The sequence below is a fragment of the Ictidomys tridecemlineatus genome, chromosome 10 (assembly GCF_052094955.1).
Source record: "Ictidomys tridecemlineatus isolate mIctTri1 chromosome 10, mIctTri1.hap1, whole genome shotgun sequence".
Taxonomy (NCBI): domain Eukaryota; kingdom Metazoa; phylum Chordata; class Mammalia; order Rodentia; family Sciuridae; genus Ictidomys; species Ictidomys tridecemlineatus.
Window position 1 is genome coordinate 41,530,937 of NC_135486.1, and position 15,282 is coordinate 41,546,218.

Sequence of the window (15,282 nt, forward strand, 5' to 3'; positions counted from 1 at the left end):
CTTTAAGTCTTTGTGATACATTTTAGAAACTGCCCTACAGGATCTAGTTAGAACTCACAGACCCACCTGCCTCACCACACTCCCCGCCTCTCCCTGCCGTGACCCCCTCCACACTCACAAAGGCAATGGTGAAAATCACTCTCTGCCCTGTCCTAAAAATTCTGTGTTCTTTCCCTCTTCTGCCCTTTGGCATGAACTGTACCCTGGGCTTGGTTTCTCATTCCTTTGCTCCCCTAGTTCCTGGAGGCAGGCACCCTTCACATGCAGCTTCGAAGGTCTTTGCTACCCCATGAACCAGACCTGGACCCTCTGAATGCTGTGGGAACCAGCAGCACACCAGTACACCTGAAACAGACTTGCTGCTCAGTGTGCCGCGCACCTCCAAGCCTTCACCCATCTGCCCAAACCCACAGAACATGCAGCTGCCACAGTGAACCCTAATGCAAACTAAGGGCTTTAGGTGATAGTGACATGAGGACATAAGTTCATTTATATTAACAAACATCTGACTAGCAGGGGTGAAGGGCTATGCATGAGTTGGGATGGGGAGTACAATCTCTATACCTTCCTCTCAAACCTAAAACTACTCTAAAAGATAGTCTTTAAAATTTTTTGAAGATGCCTGTAATCCCAGCAGCTTGGGAGGCGGAGGCAGGAGGATCACAAGTTCAAAGCTAGCCTTAGCAACCTAGCAATGCACTTAGCAATTCAATGAAATCTGTCTCTAAATTAAGAAAGAAAAAAAAAGATATAGATAGATAGATAGGCAAGAGTTGGAGATGTTACTCAGTGGCTAAGCCTCCCTGGGTTCAATCCCTGGTACCAATAAATAAATAAATAAATAAATCTTTGAAGCCTATTTTACAACTATCTTACAAGATTAACTGGTAAAAGAATTAATATAGATCACAAAGTTTTTAAAAAGTGTTTTAAGTCTACTATACACCCTTTCCTTTATAAATTATTAGCTATTATAAAATTTAGGATACAACTAAACAAGTTCCAATGACAAGGCCAAATATCCATCATCATCTGGTTTCTAAGGCTTCATCAGGACTAAACACTTGGTTATACTTTAGATTGATTTTCACCTTCTCTTCTAAAGGACCATCAGCTCTATTTGGAAAAGGTCAAGGTCTGAGGAACAGACCCTGTACTCTCTCTCCCCTGCTACTTGTGCTTTTAGCCGTCCTGCTCCAGGTGTGCCTGTGTAAATGAAGAACAAAGCACCAGCTGACTCCATCTGCCCTTTCACTCAAGAATATTGACAGGACTGATTTACGCAAGGTCAGACCTTCAGTGTTATCTGTCATAGAATGAAAGCCCAAAACTCAAAGAGAAAGTGATTTGCTCCAATGTGATGGACTTATTTAGGGCGTGTCAAAATAAAGCCAGTGTTAAATGCAAGGCCCCCTTCGTAATGGGACATCAATCACAGCTCCACACACACTTGACAGGGGAATCTAACTGCACTTCACCCTTTGTCAAGGCGTAGCTGTGGGATAATCCGAGGCTGCCCTTTGCCCTCTCACTAGGAGCCATGACAGTCTGAGTCAAGTATTTATTACAGCGCACATGTCCAGACACCTCACCTTTCTCCTTTCACTCTAGCTCTACCTGGTGACTGGCCAAGATCCCTTCTCAGCCCCCAAGACTGGTAGCTGCTCTTTCACATCCTTGAATCTTTTAAAATCCAATTCTGAGTGCTCAGGATGAATGGCCTGCCTCTTTTCTACCTGCTGAATCCGTAAGTATCCTTGGAGTCCCAGTTCAAAGACTAGGGGCTCTGTTTGCCTTTCACTGAGACTTTCTTTCCCAAGCTGCAGCAGTCAGTGGGTCAGTGAATGCACTGCACAACTCTAAGGAGAACAGTCGCTTTTCAGGCCTCCTCCTAATTTCTGTTTCAGCACAGATAGCATTCAATCTGAATGTTTTTTCATGTGCTACGTTCCCCTACTGTTCTGTGCATGTCTTGAAGACAAAACTGTAGCTTATTTATCTTTGTTTCATCAAGTCCTAAAATAGTACCTGATATAATACAGTGACTCAATATTTTCTTTCCATGTAAAACTTTTCGTTAAGACATTCAAATTTAAACAATATAAATTATTAGATACAGCATTAGACATTTTCCACACAAATTTTCAGGATTTACAATAGTCCCACTAGGTAAGCATCATTGTTTTCAATCACAGGTGGGAAAATCAATGCCCAGAGAGCTTCAGTAACTTTTCCAAGGATACCCAGCTAGTAAGTGACAGAATAATGGCTCTGAACCCAAGTTCAAGACTACAAAGCCTATTGGAAGCAGTGGTGCACGCCTGTAATCCCAGCAACCCAGGAGACTGAGGTAGAGGATCACAAAGTTTAAAGCCAGTTAAGGCAAGTTAGCGAGACCCTCAAAAACTTAGTGAGAACTTGACTCAAAATGAAAAAAAACCTGGGGCTGTATCTCAGGTAAAGCACCTCTGGGTTCCATCTCCAGCACCCCCTCCCAAAAAAAGCAATACGAGCCTGTGCTTATAGCTACTTAGCTACATGCTATCAATGCCTACAAATAATACACAGTTAACATGAGTGACTTAAAGTCCTGAAAAGTAAAAAAAAAAAACTTCATGTCTTTTTAATGTGCTATAATTAAATTTCTTCCAAGAATTTAGAGCCTACTGCCCAACTACTCAGCAATATCAGGGTTTTTCCTTTATGCCTGTGCTTGCGTGTGTGTGTGTGTGTGTGTGTGTGCGCGCGCGTGTGTTTGTTCAAAACCCTAATGTGCTACCCATCATCAAGGCAGGACATTTCACATGTGGCCTCTATTGTGTCACCTCCCCTTCTCTGGTCTAGAACAGGCTTCTGCACTGCAAAGCAAACCTCAAAGGACGGAGGACCACTGCATCCAAAGTCTCAACACAAAGAACAGCAGGAGACAGAGGGTTCAGGTGGACCAGTCTCCCAGGGAACAGCACAGGGGTGGGCAGGGGAGGGGAGGACTCTTTGGCACGGGGCCTTTGTGCAGAGGGAAAGAAACCGCATATGCTCACTCCCAACAATGACCATCACCTCCTCTGTCACCTACAGTCCTGGGCAGTGCTGTCCCCTGGACCCCATGAGAGCCTCAGATGATTGCAAAGCATTTTCTGATGCTCAGGACCGTGCACCTTGGGGCCTGCAGCAGTCAGCATTGACTGCCATCCCGCCCACCTCCTCTGCCCACCCACCAGCCAGGATACCAGGCTGTCAAGACCCAGACACACACGTCTGTGCCTCTTGTCCTGAATGTTTGTAAGTATAAGCCTGAGAAAAGCAGGGCTTGTAGGTCATGAACAACACAGAGCCCCTGTGCTACCCCAGGTCTCTTCTAAAGAATGACGACGTGACCTTCTAAATGGTCAGCCCTCAGGATGCCTGAAGTCCAAGCAGTCTCACAGACGGTATGAAAAAACCCAGGTCCGTGAGGATCTTAAAAGGAACAAATCCTCCTTTTACAATCCCTCCCCAAAGTCTCACTGGTCACGCTCACTTTAAATGCTTTTTCTCTTCTTCAAGAGGAAAATATAGAAACAAACAAACAGAAGAGCAGCTGCACCCATTCTGAATGTGGGCGTCTTCTCCTTGATCTGTGTCGGAGATGCCAAGATACCAACTACCCACTCATTGTTTCAAAGTAAGAAAATGACTTTGGTGGGGAGAGTCTCACATTTTTACCTCCCAGCAAACCTCCTTTCTGGTGGGAACAACTGGGATCTCCCACCCTGTGGCAGCTCCAGGCAGGGTCCCTGTTCCGCTCAGGTCTGACCCACTGAAGTCTGAGGTCACTCTCATGCTAAGAAGAACAGGATCTCATGAACACAGCACTTGGGCTAAAGGGCATGGCAGGTGCCAAAAAACAGCTGGCTGGGTCCACTAGGGATTTCTTCCTCCTATGCCCACCCAACGCATGGGCACGGTGTCCACTCACACTCGCCTTACCTCCCGCAACTCCAGCCTCTGGGCCACAGCCTCCAGGCACTCTTGCCCCGTGCTTTCCACAGACAGTGTGCATTCAATAACATTGCTGTCCAACAGGCGGATCCGCGTGACGAAGCAGTTCTTGCTCAGGACGTTGTAGCGCCGTGTCCGGCGGAGCTTCAGACCAAAAGGCATGGTTCTGTGGCCCTCCGACGCCGCCTTCCTGTCCTGGCGCACACGCCCCTGAGATGGCCTTAGCAGTTTTGTGACCGGGTGATCACACTACCCCCTGTACTCCTGCAGGTATAGAAAGCGGTGTCCATGCCCAGTGTGGCCTTCTGGAAGACAGCTGCAGAAAGAAAAGAAAGAGCCCGGTCATGTGCTGGAAGGGAAGTCTCAATAGTGTGGTACATACTACACACACACACACACACACACACACACACACACACGCACGCACACGCACGCACGCACACACACACAGAGGCAGGTGAACAGCCAGGTCCCAGCACCAGGAACTCTAAGCTCCTGAGGGTTTTGGTGGAGGCCATGTGCTCTGCCCTATTTTATGAGGCTTCTATGATAAAAAGCCACTTCAAGCTGAAGATGTAGAGTTCAGACCAACTCAACAGTGTTCACTGCAAGGCCAGAATTCAAACCAGCGTCCATGCAACTTCAACTCACATGCTTTTCCCACTCCACAATACTATCTGCTCGTAAAAAGCACTAGGAGCATAATTTGAGCACTTTAACTTCTATATTCTCGTTTTAATCTCATGAACCTTCCTAGAGAATAAATTTCTTTACAGATGAAAAGAAGTTCAGTGATTTCATTACCTCGCTGAACTTAAAATCTGATCTTGTTCCTCCTCGCTCTTAGTAACACTACCTCCTCTTTTTTTTTTAATTAATGTCTTTAGCTTTTATTTTTAACATTTATCTTTATTTCATTATATATTATATTTACTTAGGATGATGTGAAATGGTAGGAATACACATTTCATATAATCAGCTACTTTCCTCTTTTTAAAAATAATTTAAAATATATCTGTGTATGTGTGTGTGTGTGTGTGTGTATGTGTGTGTGTGTGTGTGTGTGTATATATATATATATTCGAGGGGTTTCTGGAGATTGAACCCAGGAACCCTGGCACATGCTAAGCCCATGCTCTATCACTGAGCTACACTCCTGGCCCCTAAAATCTGTGATTCTTAAGTACACAACTCTTTGTCCTTTTTTTCAACAAATATTTAGACAGATGTGTGGAACCATCCTACCATCATTTTGTTCCTTTACCCCAAAAAATGCCTGATGCAAAAAACCCTGTGACTAACATCACAGATAATTCAAATTAACTAATAATAAGATTTACTGGCACCCTGATGTCCCACCAAATGAGAAGGATGACTTCATTGCCATGGAGAACACCAAATAAAATAACAACAACAAAAGCAGCTTTACCGTTCTACCCTGCAAACGCAATCCTCCGGCTGGGAGGTTCGTGAAACTCATCTTTCAAAGAACCCAGAAATATCCAGAAAGCTTTTCTATCCGAATGGTCTGTTCTCCGTTAAGCTTCAAGGACCATCTCTAGCTCATTTGTTTGGTGAACTGGATTTCCTAACTCCAGCAGACCCACCCATGCTTCACCCCCCTCCCTCTATCCACCAACACAGAAATATCCCTGAGCCTCGGGACACTCAGGAGGACAAACAGGAGTAACTCATAGTTGCAGGAATTCTTAGATTAATAAATAAGATGGCTTCGATATTTATAGACCACTCCCTGCCAGCCCCCAGGCCTCCGGGAGGTTGTCAGGGCATAAGCTACAACACAGCAAAACACACTCCTGCACTCCCACGGCAGGTCTTTTGATACTTGCCTTTGGCACATTCCTTAACATGACAGGTATATGCTTTATGATGGCTTAAAATACATGTGCTAGAGACTTTGGCTTGGTGAAATCTATTAACATTTCTAACTTACTTCTCATTGGCAGCGCATCGTGTTTACCTCCAAGGTAGCCCGACCTGATCTCCTGATAGGTACAGAAATATGGAGAGATCCACCCAAAGGAAAAGAAAGGGACGGTAGCCCAGAATCCAAATATACAGCCCTGAAGTGTTTACGACTGACAAATTCCCCTCGACTTACTGAAGCACAGGGCAGAAAGGCCAGGATTTCATGCCTCCATTAGTCAGAGAACCTCCAACAGAGACAACTATTTGCTCTGTGATCACAAACCATTTTTCTAATCTTGGGCCAGGCACTTAAATATATTTGGGTGTGTCTCACCTTAAACACCCATGCAGGAATGTGGCTGGCTTGTTGCATATCTATCCTATCAAAAACAATCTCCACAACTTATGCTACAGGACCACGTTCACAATGCACAGCTAGTGAAATAGAACTCTGCACCGGCAATGTGTGTAGATGATGGCAGTAGTCAGAATAAATAAGACATGTACACAGGAAAGAATGTAAGTTTAGCAAAATTACCACCACAGGGTAATATCAGTAGAATATTAATATCAGTAGATACTAATATCAGAAGATATTAAATAGAACTCTAGCCTTATGTATATTTTAGTTGTTCCAGTGTCTTCCGACTGTCCTATATTATTTTTGTAAATAAAGATTATTTTGCAGAGCAAAATTATTATGTCAGGAGCAATATCTTTACATGCATGGCTAACAACAATCTGGTAGCATTTTTCTTAGAAAATACCTATTCTCGGTTGGTTTTTTTTGTTTGTTTGGTTCAGGGATTGAACCCAGGGGCATTGTACCACTGAGCCATATCCCCAGCCCTTTTTATTTTTAACTTTGAGACAGGGTCTCACTAAGTTGTGCTTAGGCTGGCCTTGAATTTGTGATCCTCCTGCCTCAGCCTCCCAAGAGTCACTGGGATTACAGGTGGGTGGCACCACACCCCACCCCATTCTGAGTTTTAAAAAGACTTTCTAAATCTTCCATTTGCAAGAAGCTTATAGGATAAGATATCAACAAAAAAAAAGTTGTGAGAAAATCAGCCTGGTCCTTCTGAAAGTCAATATCATGGGACAAAAACTGAATGGGGGAAAGGAGCTGGAAGAGGCAGGCAGAAAGGGCTGCCTTTGAATAGAAGAGATTTAGGAGTCAGGAAAATAAAATACAATGTGCCCATCTTGATTGGTTAAATCAAGGGTTTTTTGTTTTTGTTTTTTTGGTGGGGGGTAGGGGGGAGCTACCAAAGCTAAATGAGACTGCTAGAAAAACTTAAAAATAGAAATGAGATGACACCAATGTGTTATTGTTAATTTTCTTGAATTTTTGATAGTGGATTGTCGTTATGGAGAAGAATGGTGTTAGGAGATGGCAGTGGCCTTTAGCAGGGATAAAATGCCTGCCCCAACTTTAAAATGGTTAAAACATATACAAAAATTCAGAATTGAAACAAATGCTAAAAAACGGTTAACAGTTGTTGAATCCAGCTGTCTGAATATCTGCATACAGATATCTACTGCAACTCTTTTAGCTTTCCTGTCCATTTTCAAAACCAAAAGTTAAAAAGAAGGTAATAAACATGTTCGTACCTACTCTCTAAAGCTCTATTTAAATGCTGCTGCCTCTTTTAATCAACTTCTCTAGACCCTTCTCAACACAAGGATTCCTTTCTTTCAACACCCACAGTCATTTGTTCTTATTTTAATATACTAATAAAAATATTAACACACTTTAGAAGATATACTCCTCCAGAGCTAGCACTTTTCCACCTCTCCCACACACATCATTTTCCTGGGTTTAAAGCCTGTGACATCTAGATCTCTGCTTCTGGAAAGAACTTTCAGGCACTCATTTGGGATGACCCTTACCTTTAGGAAGTACTATGCCTAAACTTTCCCCAGGTAACAATCTGTCTGAGATTAACCAGACCGATTAGCCATCTCTTAGTTCCTTTCAGTTTAAACATTTTTAATAGTCAATGAATTATCCATTATTTTTAAGCTCTCCGAGAATCCACAGCACAACTGCCAAGCTCCCCCTTTTAACCACCCAATAGCCATATAGTTCTACCTCAAACAAAACTCAGCTCCCTGCGCCTCACGGATAGAGCTGGGATTGAAATATGCCACCATACTGCAGACTTGACGCAAAATCCACTCGGAACCATCTCCTTTTCTGTTCAATGCTTGGCTCCAAGAAACTGATTCTCCCCATGTGGCTCTTTGGGGCTTCGTCCCATTCACTTTATAACATGAATATTATAAAACTTATAGGTAAATGCCATATGGTCCCAGAAAGGTCCCAAGTGTACAACACCTTAGATCTTCTCAATGCAAACTGCTTTTCAAAATACAGTCCTTACTCTGTTTACTATTTATTTTTAAAAAAAAAAAAAAAAGATAGCCCCTTTAAAAAAAAAATCAGAATGAACCCTAAGGTAAATGATGAATTTTAGGGAATTTGCAACATAAGTTCATAAATTGTAGCAAACATAACATGCTGGTGGTGGGTGCCAACAGTAGAGGCTGTGTACGTTTAGGGGAGGGGTGTGGGGAATAGCTGTTATCTTTCATTCAATTTTGCTGTGAACCTACTCTACAAAATAAAGTCAAGTTTAAAAACAAATAAAAAGTTACTTCAAATAGGTAGTTTTATTTATCTATGGTTCGAGTACATATCTAGTAAATAATAGCAAGCTGCTGCAGCTATTGCCAAGGATCATGCATGAAATTAGGGGAAAAAAATTTTTTAATATAGATGGTAAAACTAAATGCTAACTGAATGAGTGGCACACACTTGTAATCTCAACTAATCAAGAGGCTAAGGCAGGAAGATCACAAGTTTAAGGCCAGCCTGGGTAACTGAGCAAGAACCAACAATGCCAACTCCTGATGTCTTCCAAGACAAACAGCAATTTATTCTGATCTCAAAACAATCTGCAAATTTCTGTGCCTGGGTGCATTTTAGAAAGGAAAGTAGCCTTGCATAAGAGAGTTAGGTTTTATTAGGCCTTCAATGACTGGAGAAATTTGGAATACAAAGCAAAGCGGGAAAGTGCCACTAACTCCTGGAGCTCACTAGCTCCCAGGGTCCCTATAGCAGTCAAAAAATTACAAAGTGAATGCTAAACACCACAGTGAGGAAAGATGTTGCTGGACCAAGGAGGGAGAGCTGCCGCTGAGCTAGGGACTCTCCCTACAGAACAAGGTTTACTGTAAGGGACAGGAACAAACTTTCAAAAACAGGAACTAGTGTTAACCAGAGGTCAGGATTAAATGGCAAATCATCCATCTTCTGAGGCTCATCTCTGAAGATAGTATCCCCCATCCATTTGTGAGAAGGAAATGAGAAAAGTCTTCTCCTGTGCTTCAGGGTAGTGGGCAAGCTCCCTTCCCATCCTGCCCAGAGCATGCTAGGTTTGCTCAAGGATGACTCACCAGCCCCCATGGAGAAAGTCTCTCAGAAGGAGGCGGGAAAGCAAAGGATAGAGTTCAGTGAAGCAAACACAGTCCCATGGGGACATGGACAGAGAATGAAGTGCATTCTCCCAGCCCAACCACTGCCACCTGGTTATTCTCCCAACTCTGACACCGGAGGCAGGAGGGAGCTCATCATAGACTAAATGTCCTCTTAAGGGATCATCCTGAATGGGGCAGATCCCAGGCTCCTTTTCATCTTAGCCAATACATATCTAATGTTGCCAACTGTCCTTTTTCTCCTGCAGGAGAGAAAATAGATCCCAAATTACCTTTGATCTTAGAATGGATAAGGTTGCATCTTTAAGCTGCTGGCCTGGTACAGTCTCTCTCATGCTATAGTGACACCCGCACTTAGCTCCCTGGTTAGAATACTGAAAGGAAAGACCTATGTGGGTTCTCTGGGTGGTCTCCTATAATCATAAAATGGAGCTCTGCGCACAGCAGGAAGCTAAGTGAATGTTTGTCATTAGGATGAAAGAGAGAAAAATGACGCTGGAGATGGCTGAGTTTTGATGCCAAAGCAGGGCAAGAGCCTACAGAGTGACTTCAATGGCTCTTTAGATCACTGGAGAAATTTGGAGCCTTATGAGCCTGACTTTTGGGGCCTTAAGAGAGGGTTACACTGTGAAGAACAGACATGAGAGTTATTATTCAGCTCACTGGTGCTTTCGGGGGTTAAAAAAAAAAAAAAAAGAGCTCAGATTTCCAAAAGAAATTCCCCACCACCCTGGTTTCCTTTTTCCAGCCCTTGCTGTGGCTTATAAACTGGGGGTGGTCTCAGGGAGAGATGTGGTGCATCCCATGAAAGTACTCTGCAAAGAAAAAAAAAATTACAATGGAACTTAATGATGTGATACAAAGTGTTTTTAGTGTGCAGAGAGCAATTTCTTGGGATATTTGCTCTGTAAACACCACACTTAAAAGAACTTCTATAGAATAGGCTACAGGGGCAGAGAACACACAGAGAAGCTTCAAAGTCGCTTCTAAAATCCACTCCCCAGCAGTCCATCAGCTCACTACAAGCCAAAAGGTGTGACTTTCCATCGTTAACTATGAACTATGAATTTCCAGCATTTTGTATTTCCATTCTTAATGAGCAAAAATCATATCACACATGCACTCGCGCATACACACACACATATACACACACACACACACACACACACACACCCTTCAAAGCAGAAAACACAAGCAAAGACAGCTTTCTCATCCTATGGAAAAAGGTCTCAGCTGATTAAATAAATTCTTTAAACAGGAAGGGTAAGAAGTACAGAGATCTTTCACTAATATCATCCAAATATAGCTTAATCTTTTTCACTAAATGACCCGCAGTCTTTAGGGAAATGAAAGAAATTAAAACTGAAGTCCTAAACGTGTTTGTTGCACTTTCTTTTTTATTTTCCATGTTATGTTAGGTACACTTGACTTTATCTTTCTCAGTGTAGATTCTGAAAACGCCCAAAGAAGCTAACAGCTATTCAGCTGCATCCTATATTTACCAACACCCTCTGGAACTTTTCCAGCATTCCACATTATTACAGCTCCCAAGCACACCTCACAGAACTATGTAACCCTGACCTGGGTGTGAGAAAGGAAAAATCAATGCGACTATTCCATCCTGTGCACAGATGCATCTCACACAGCTCTGGGTTCAGGTATACACTCTCTCATCTTCCTAAGAGGAAGCTAAAAAATAGATAGGGAAAGGAGGGAAAGAAAGGAGTATTAAAACTGGTCTTCTCTGATTTTCCCCTAAAAAGGAGAAAGGCAGTGAGATTTGTTTGGTATAAATTAGACTATAACAGCTTCTTCTTCATCATCATCTTTCTTAAAGACAGGGTCTAGCTATGTGACCCAGGCTGGCCTTAAACTTCTGGGCTCAATCTATCCTCCTGCCTCAGTTTCCCAAACAGCTGGGGCTATCCATCAACTTTAGAACTGTATACTCCTTCCCTGTCTTTTTTTTTTTTTAAAGAGAGAGAATGTTTTTAATATTTATTTATTTATTTTAGTTTTCGGCGGACACAACATCTTTGTTTGTATGTGGTGCTGAGGATGGAACCCGGGCCGCACGCACGCCAGGCGAGCGCGCTACCACTTGAGCCGCATCCCAGCCCTCCCTATCCTTATATCAAATTACTTTTAGCCAAGTAAAGGTACGGTACAAGGTTTAAAACACAAGTCCCTAACTTTAGTTGCTAAAGAAAATAACTATGATGAGAAGAATTTTAAAGAGCACATTTAGAAATTCCATGATTTCCTTCCTGCTTTCAAATATTCAGTGGTGAGGTGGAAATTTTTCCAACTTTCCTACGCACTAGCCACATAAATGACCTTTCAAAGCCTTTCTTTAGCTACATTTGAAATTAGAAGACGTAGATTTCTGCTCTGCTACTCTCCTGTACCATGATACCTCACCTACACATGAAAGATGGCTACAACGCAACCAGTCTAGGTAGCATGTAGCTGAAAACTGAGAAATGGGGCTGTGACATCCTAGATTCCAGCATCACAGACAGTGCTGGGGAAACGGAAAGATATCCTTGGTTCATTTTCTCTAACTTTATATATAGTTCCTTGTGAATTCCTTGACCTTGCTCTCTAGCACCCTTTGAAAATTTCAGAGACACAAGTTTGGCCATCATAGACAAATGTGGTAACACACAATACAAGTGACAATAAGGGAGGTGACAGGGTAAATGATAAAAATAAACACATTTCCACAGCAAGGAAAGCTGTATCCAAAATTGCCTGTATTAAATAGGAACAATTAAATAATATGCAGCATAATCCTGGGCAACTTAGCAAGACTCAACAATGCTGACTCCTGATTGCTTCCAAGACAAAAAGCAATTTATTCTAATTTCAAAACAATTGGCTAATTTCTATGGCCAGGTGCATCTTAGAAAAGTAGCATAATCTAAATAAGAAGACAGAAAATAAATACATTTTAAAATAAGTCCCATTCATGGCAATTAAAAAGAAGAAGAAAAAAAAAAAAGGCTCCTGCGAGGTAAAGGTTCCGCTATCTTGGACCACTTTCCCCATACAAGGCGGTTTTCTGACCTTTTTTTTTTTTCCCCAAAAATATTTCTTTTTTAATTGTAGTTGGACATAACACTTTTGCTTTATTTATTTATTTTTATGTGGTGCTGAGGGTCCAACCCAGGGCATCACATGTGCTTAGGCAAGTGCTCTACCGCTGAGCCCCAGCCCCAGCCCCTGCTTCCCGGTCTTACAGTCCTCTAACAGAGGCAAACCAGCTCCATGAACCATCAAATGCCATGATTTTCCACTTGAGGGGAGGGGGGTCTGGGGGGCTGCAAGAAGTGATCCTCTGGGCGGAGAAGAAATTTGGAAAGCCCCCTGTTTAAAAAAAAAAAAAAAAAAACCTTCCCCATGCCTTGCTTTGAGGATTACTGCCTTGAGACTACTAGATACATGATTTTTTATTTTCCCACGGTATGGATCTAAGTCTTCATTTTTTACCTTACTAATAAAACTTTTCTCTTAAGGTAGCCAAAGTACATCTTGAATATTTATGGATAAACTATTGCCTGGGATCTGCTTTGAAAAATCATGACGGTATAGTAATAGAGTAGGAGTATAGCTGAAGCCCCACTGGCTATAAGCTGACAAGAGTCAAAGCTGGAAGACAGCGTGTCAGAGATCACCTCCATTCTCTACGTGTCTGTTTTGCATGTATGTGAAATTTTCCATGATAAAAAGCCGGATTTTTTTTTTATTAAAATGTTTCTTAAATGATACTTTTAGAGTGATCAGGTAAAATAGGTAACAGTGCCCACTTTGTAGAAGTATAATACAGGAAAAAAGGGGTCCAAATTTTACCTCCAACTTAAACTTCTTTTCCTTCCAAAATAAAGCATGGATTTTGCTAGATCAAACTGACAGCAGGAAAAAAAATCTTAAATATGTAAGAGATAAGTTGTTTATAAAAAAAAATTAAAAAAAAAAAAAAAGCCCACCAGGCATAAGTATGGGCCTCTTCCTAGGCAGCTTACATAATCAAAGCTATCAGGAGAACACCTGACCCTGGATTACTTCTCAAATGAGTATTCTGTCTACTCATGCCAGGAATGCTTAGTCCTGAGACACCCCACCCTTCTTTGAGAGAAGGTGGAATCTGCAACTCTCCAATTCCAGTTCTTTTGCTGTCAGGGTCTACACACCCACTACGATGTGTCCTAGAATATCAGACTAATCATAACAAGAACCAGAAGAGGAGATGCCCCAAAGTGTCAGACTACCCCCACTCATCAAGCAGACAAAATGACAGGACACTCTGCTAAGCATTATCTCCGACAGCCTATAAGAGGGCTATTTCTATGATCCCATTTTACAAACCAGGGCACCGAGGCTGGAGGGGTAAAAGGACTTGCCCAAAATCATACAGTGAGCAACAACAGTCAAGCTTAGAACCTGGCACTTTCTCTGACCCAATGAATCATGCTGCTTTTACAAAGAAGGGAGTCAAAAGCTATGACTTAGTGATAGAAAAGTAACAGTGAGGGCTGGGGCTGTAGCTCAGTGGCAGAGCCACTTGCCAAGCACATATGGGACTCAGGGTTCAGTCCTCAGCACCACATAAAAATAAATAAATAAAACAAAGGTATTGTGTCCATCTACAACTAAAAAATATTTTTTAAGAAAGAAAAGTAACAATGACAATAGCAAGAACTGCATTGTACAAGGCTGTGACACACCATCTGCAGTCTATCTTTGTGCACCCTCAGTGGATGTTATCTAGATGTGGCAGAGATGGACTATAAGGCTGGGACGCAAGTTCAGTCCTAAGATGCTTTATCCAGAGGCAGCAGCAGAATCTAGGTCCCATTCCAGCCACAGTACCCTGCCAGTGCCTCTCCCCTCAATGGCTTTCCATGCACAGTAGCACCCTACGTTGTCACACTGGAGAATCCAAGTACATTACACAGAACCTCTTTTTCAAAAACACAATCATAAAAGCAATCAAAGAGGTTTTGCATCCTGGGCATATGACCTAAAGCAGAGGAAACTCAGAGAGGATAAACACACCTTAATTTGCTTCACCCTCCCCAGAAGGGAAAGAACTGGAGAAGAGAGGGACTCTTCTTCGTGAGAGCCAGCTGCCTGTGACTTCCCTCAGCAAAGTTTCCACACCTCCCTTTCCCCCATTTCCTTCCTGCCCATGCCTGAGTGAGTTCCCTCAACTTCCCTCCTGGGTACAGGGCTCTCGGATGGGAGGACTCATCCGTGTCACTTCCTATCCAAACAGTCAGTAGCGGCCAAGCAACTCTGCCAATTCTGTCTAGGTCTGAGCATCTAGTACTTACTACCTTCCCTGGGTATGTCGCCCACTTGCTCATAGGTTTCTCCAGCCCCACAAGCAAGGCTCACCCTGATGCAGTCACTTCCATGAATGTCATTTACCCCCTGCATAACCACGGCTAGGAAGCTGCTTCATCACTTTCATTTCATAGAGTTGCTGGGACAATTATATCAGTTAATAATACAAGTGAGATAACCTTTATCTAAAATGCTTGGGACCAAAAGTGCTTCAGTTTTCTGGTTTTGTTTTTCTTTAAGATTTTGGAAGAGTACATAATTAAATATCTTGGACCTGGGGACCTAAGTCTCAACATGAAATTCATTTATGTTTTATATACACCTTGTACACAGTCTCTGAAGGTAATTTTACAGAACATCTTTAATAATTTTGTGCATGAAACAAAGCTTCATGGCATGGAACTGCCCATTTGCAGCATCATGCCCACACTCAAAAAGTTTTGGATTCTGCGAACATTTTAGATTTTCAGATTAGGGAAGCTGAACCTGTATCTAAATTCCTGACACCCGGTAAGCATGAGT

At 42.4% G+C, this 15,282-nt stretch overlaps 1 protein-coding gene across 2 annotated transcripts in view; it reads right to left on the reverse strand.

Moving 5' to 3' along the window:
- Positions 1-15,282, reverse strand: part of Ptpn14 (protein tyrosine phosphatase non-receptor type 14) — a 176,253-nt gene that overhangs the window by 101,192 nt on the left and 59,779 nt on the right. The window contains exons 1-2 of one of the 2 annotated variants that reach the window (XM_078022801.1): positions 5,411-5,433; positions 3,970-4,297 (exon numbers count right to left, since the gene is read on the reverse strand). In XM_078022801.1, coding sequence (XP_077878927.1) covers positions 3,970-4,143 — 174 coding nt within the window. In that variant the 5' untranslated portion in view covers positions 4,144-4,297; positions 5,411-5,433. Of the gene's footprint in view, positions 1-3,969; positions 4,298-5,410; positions 5,434-15,282 lie in introns of those variants that run through there. The other variant, XM_005334974.5, reaches the window with a different exon arrangement.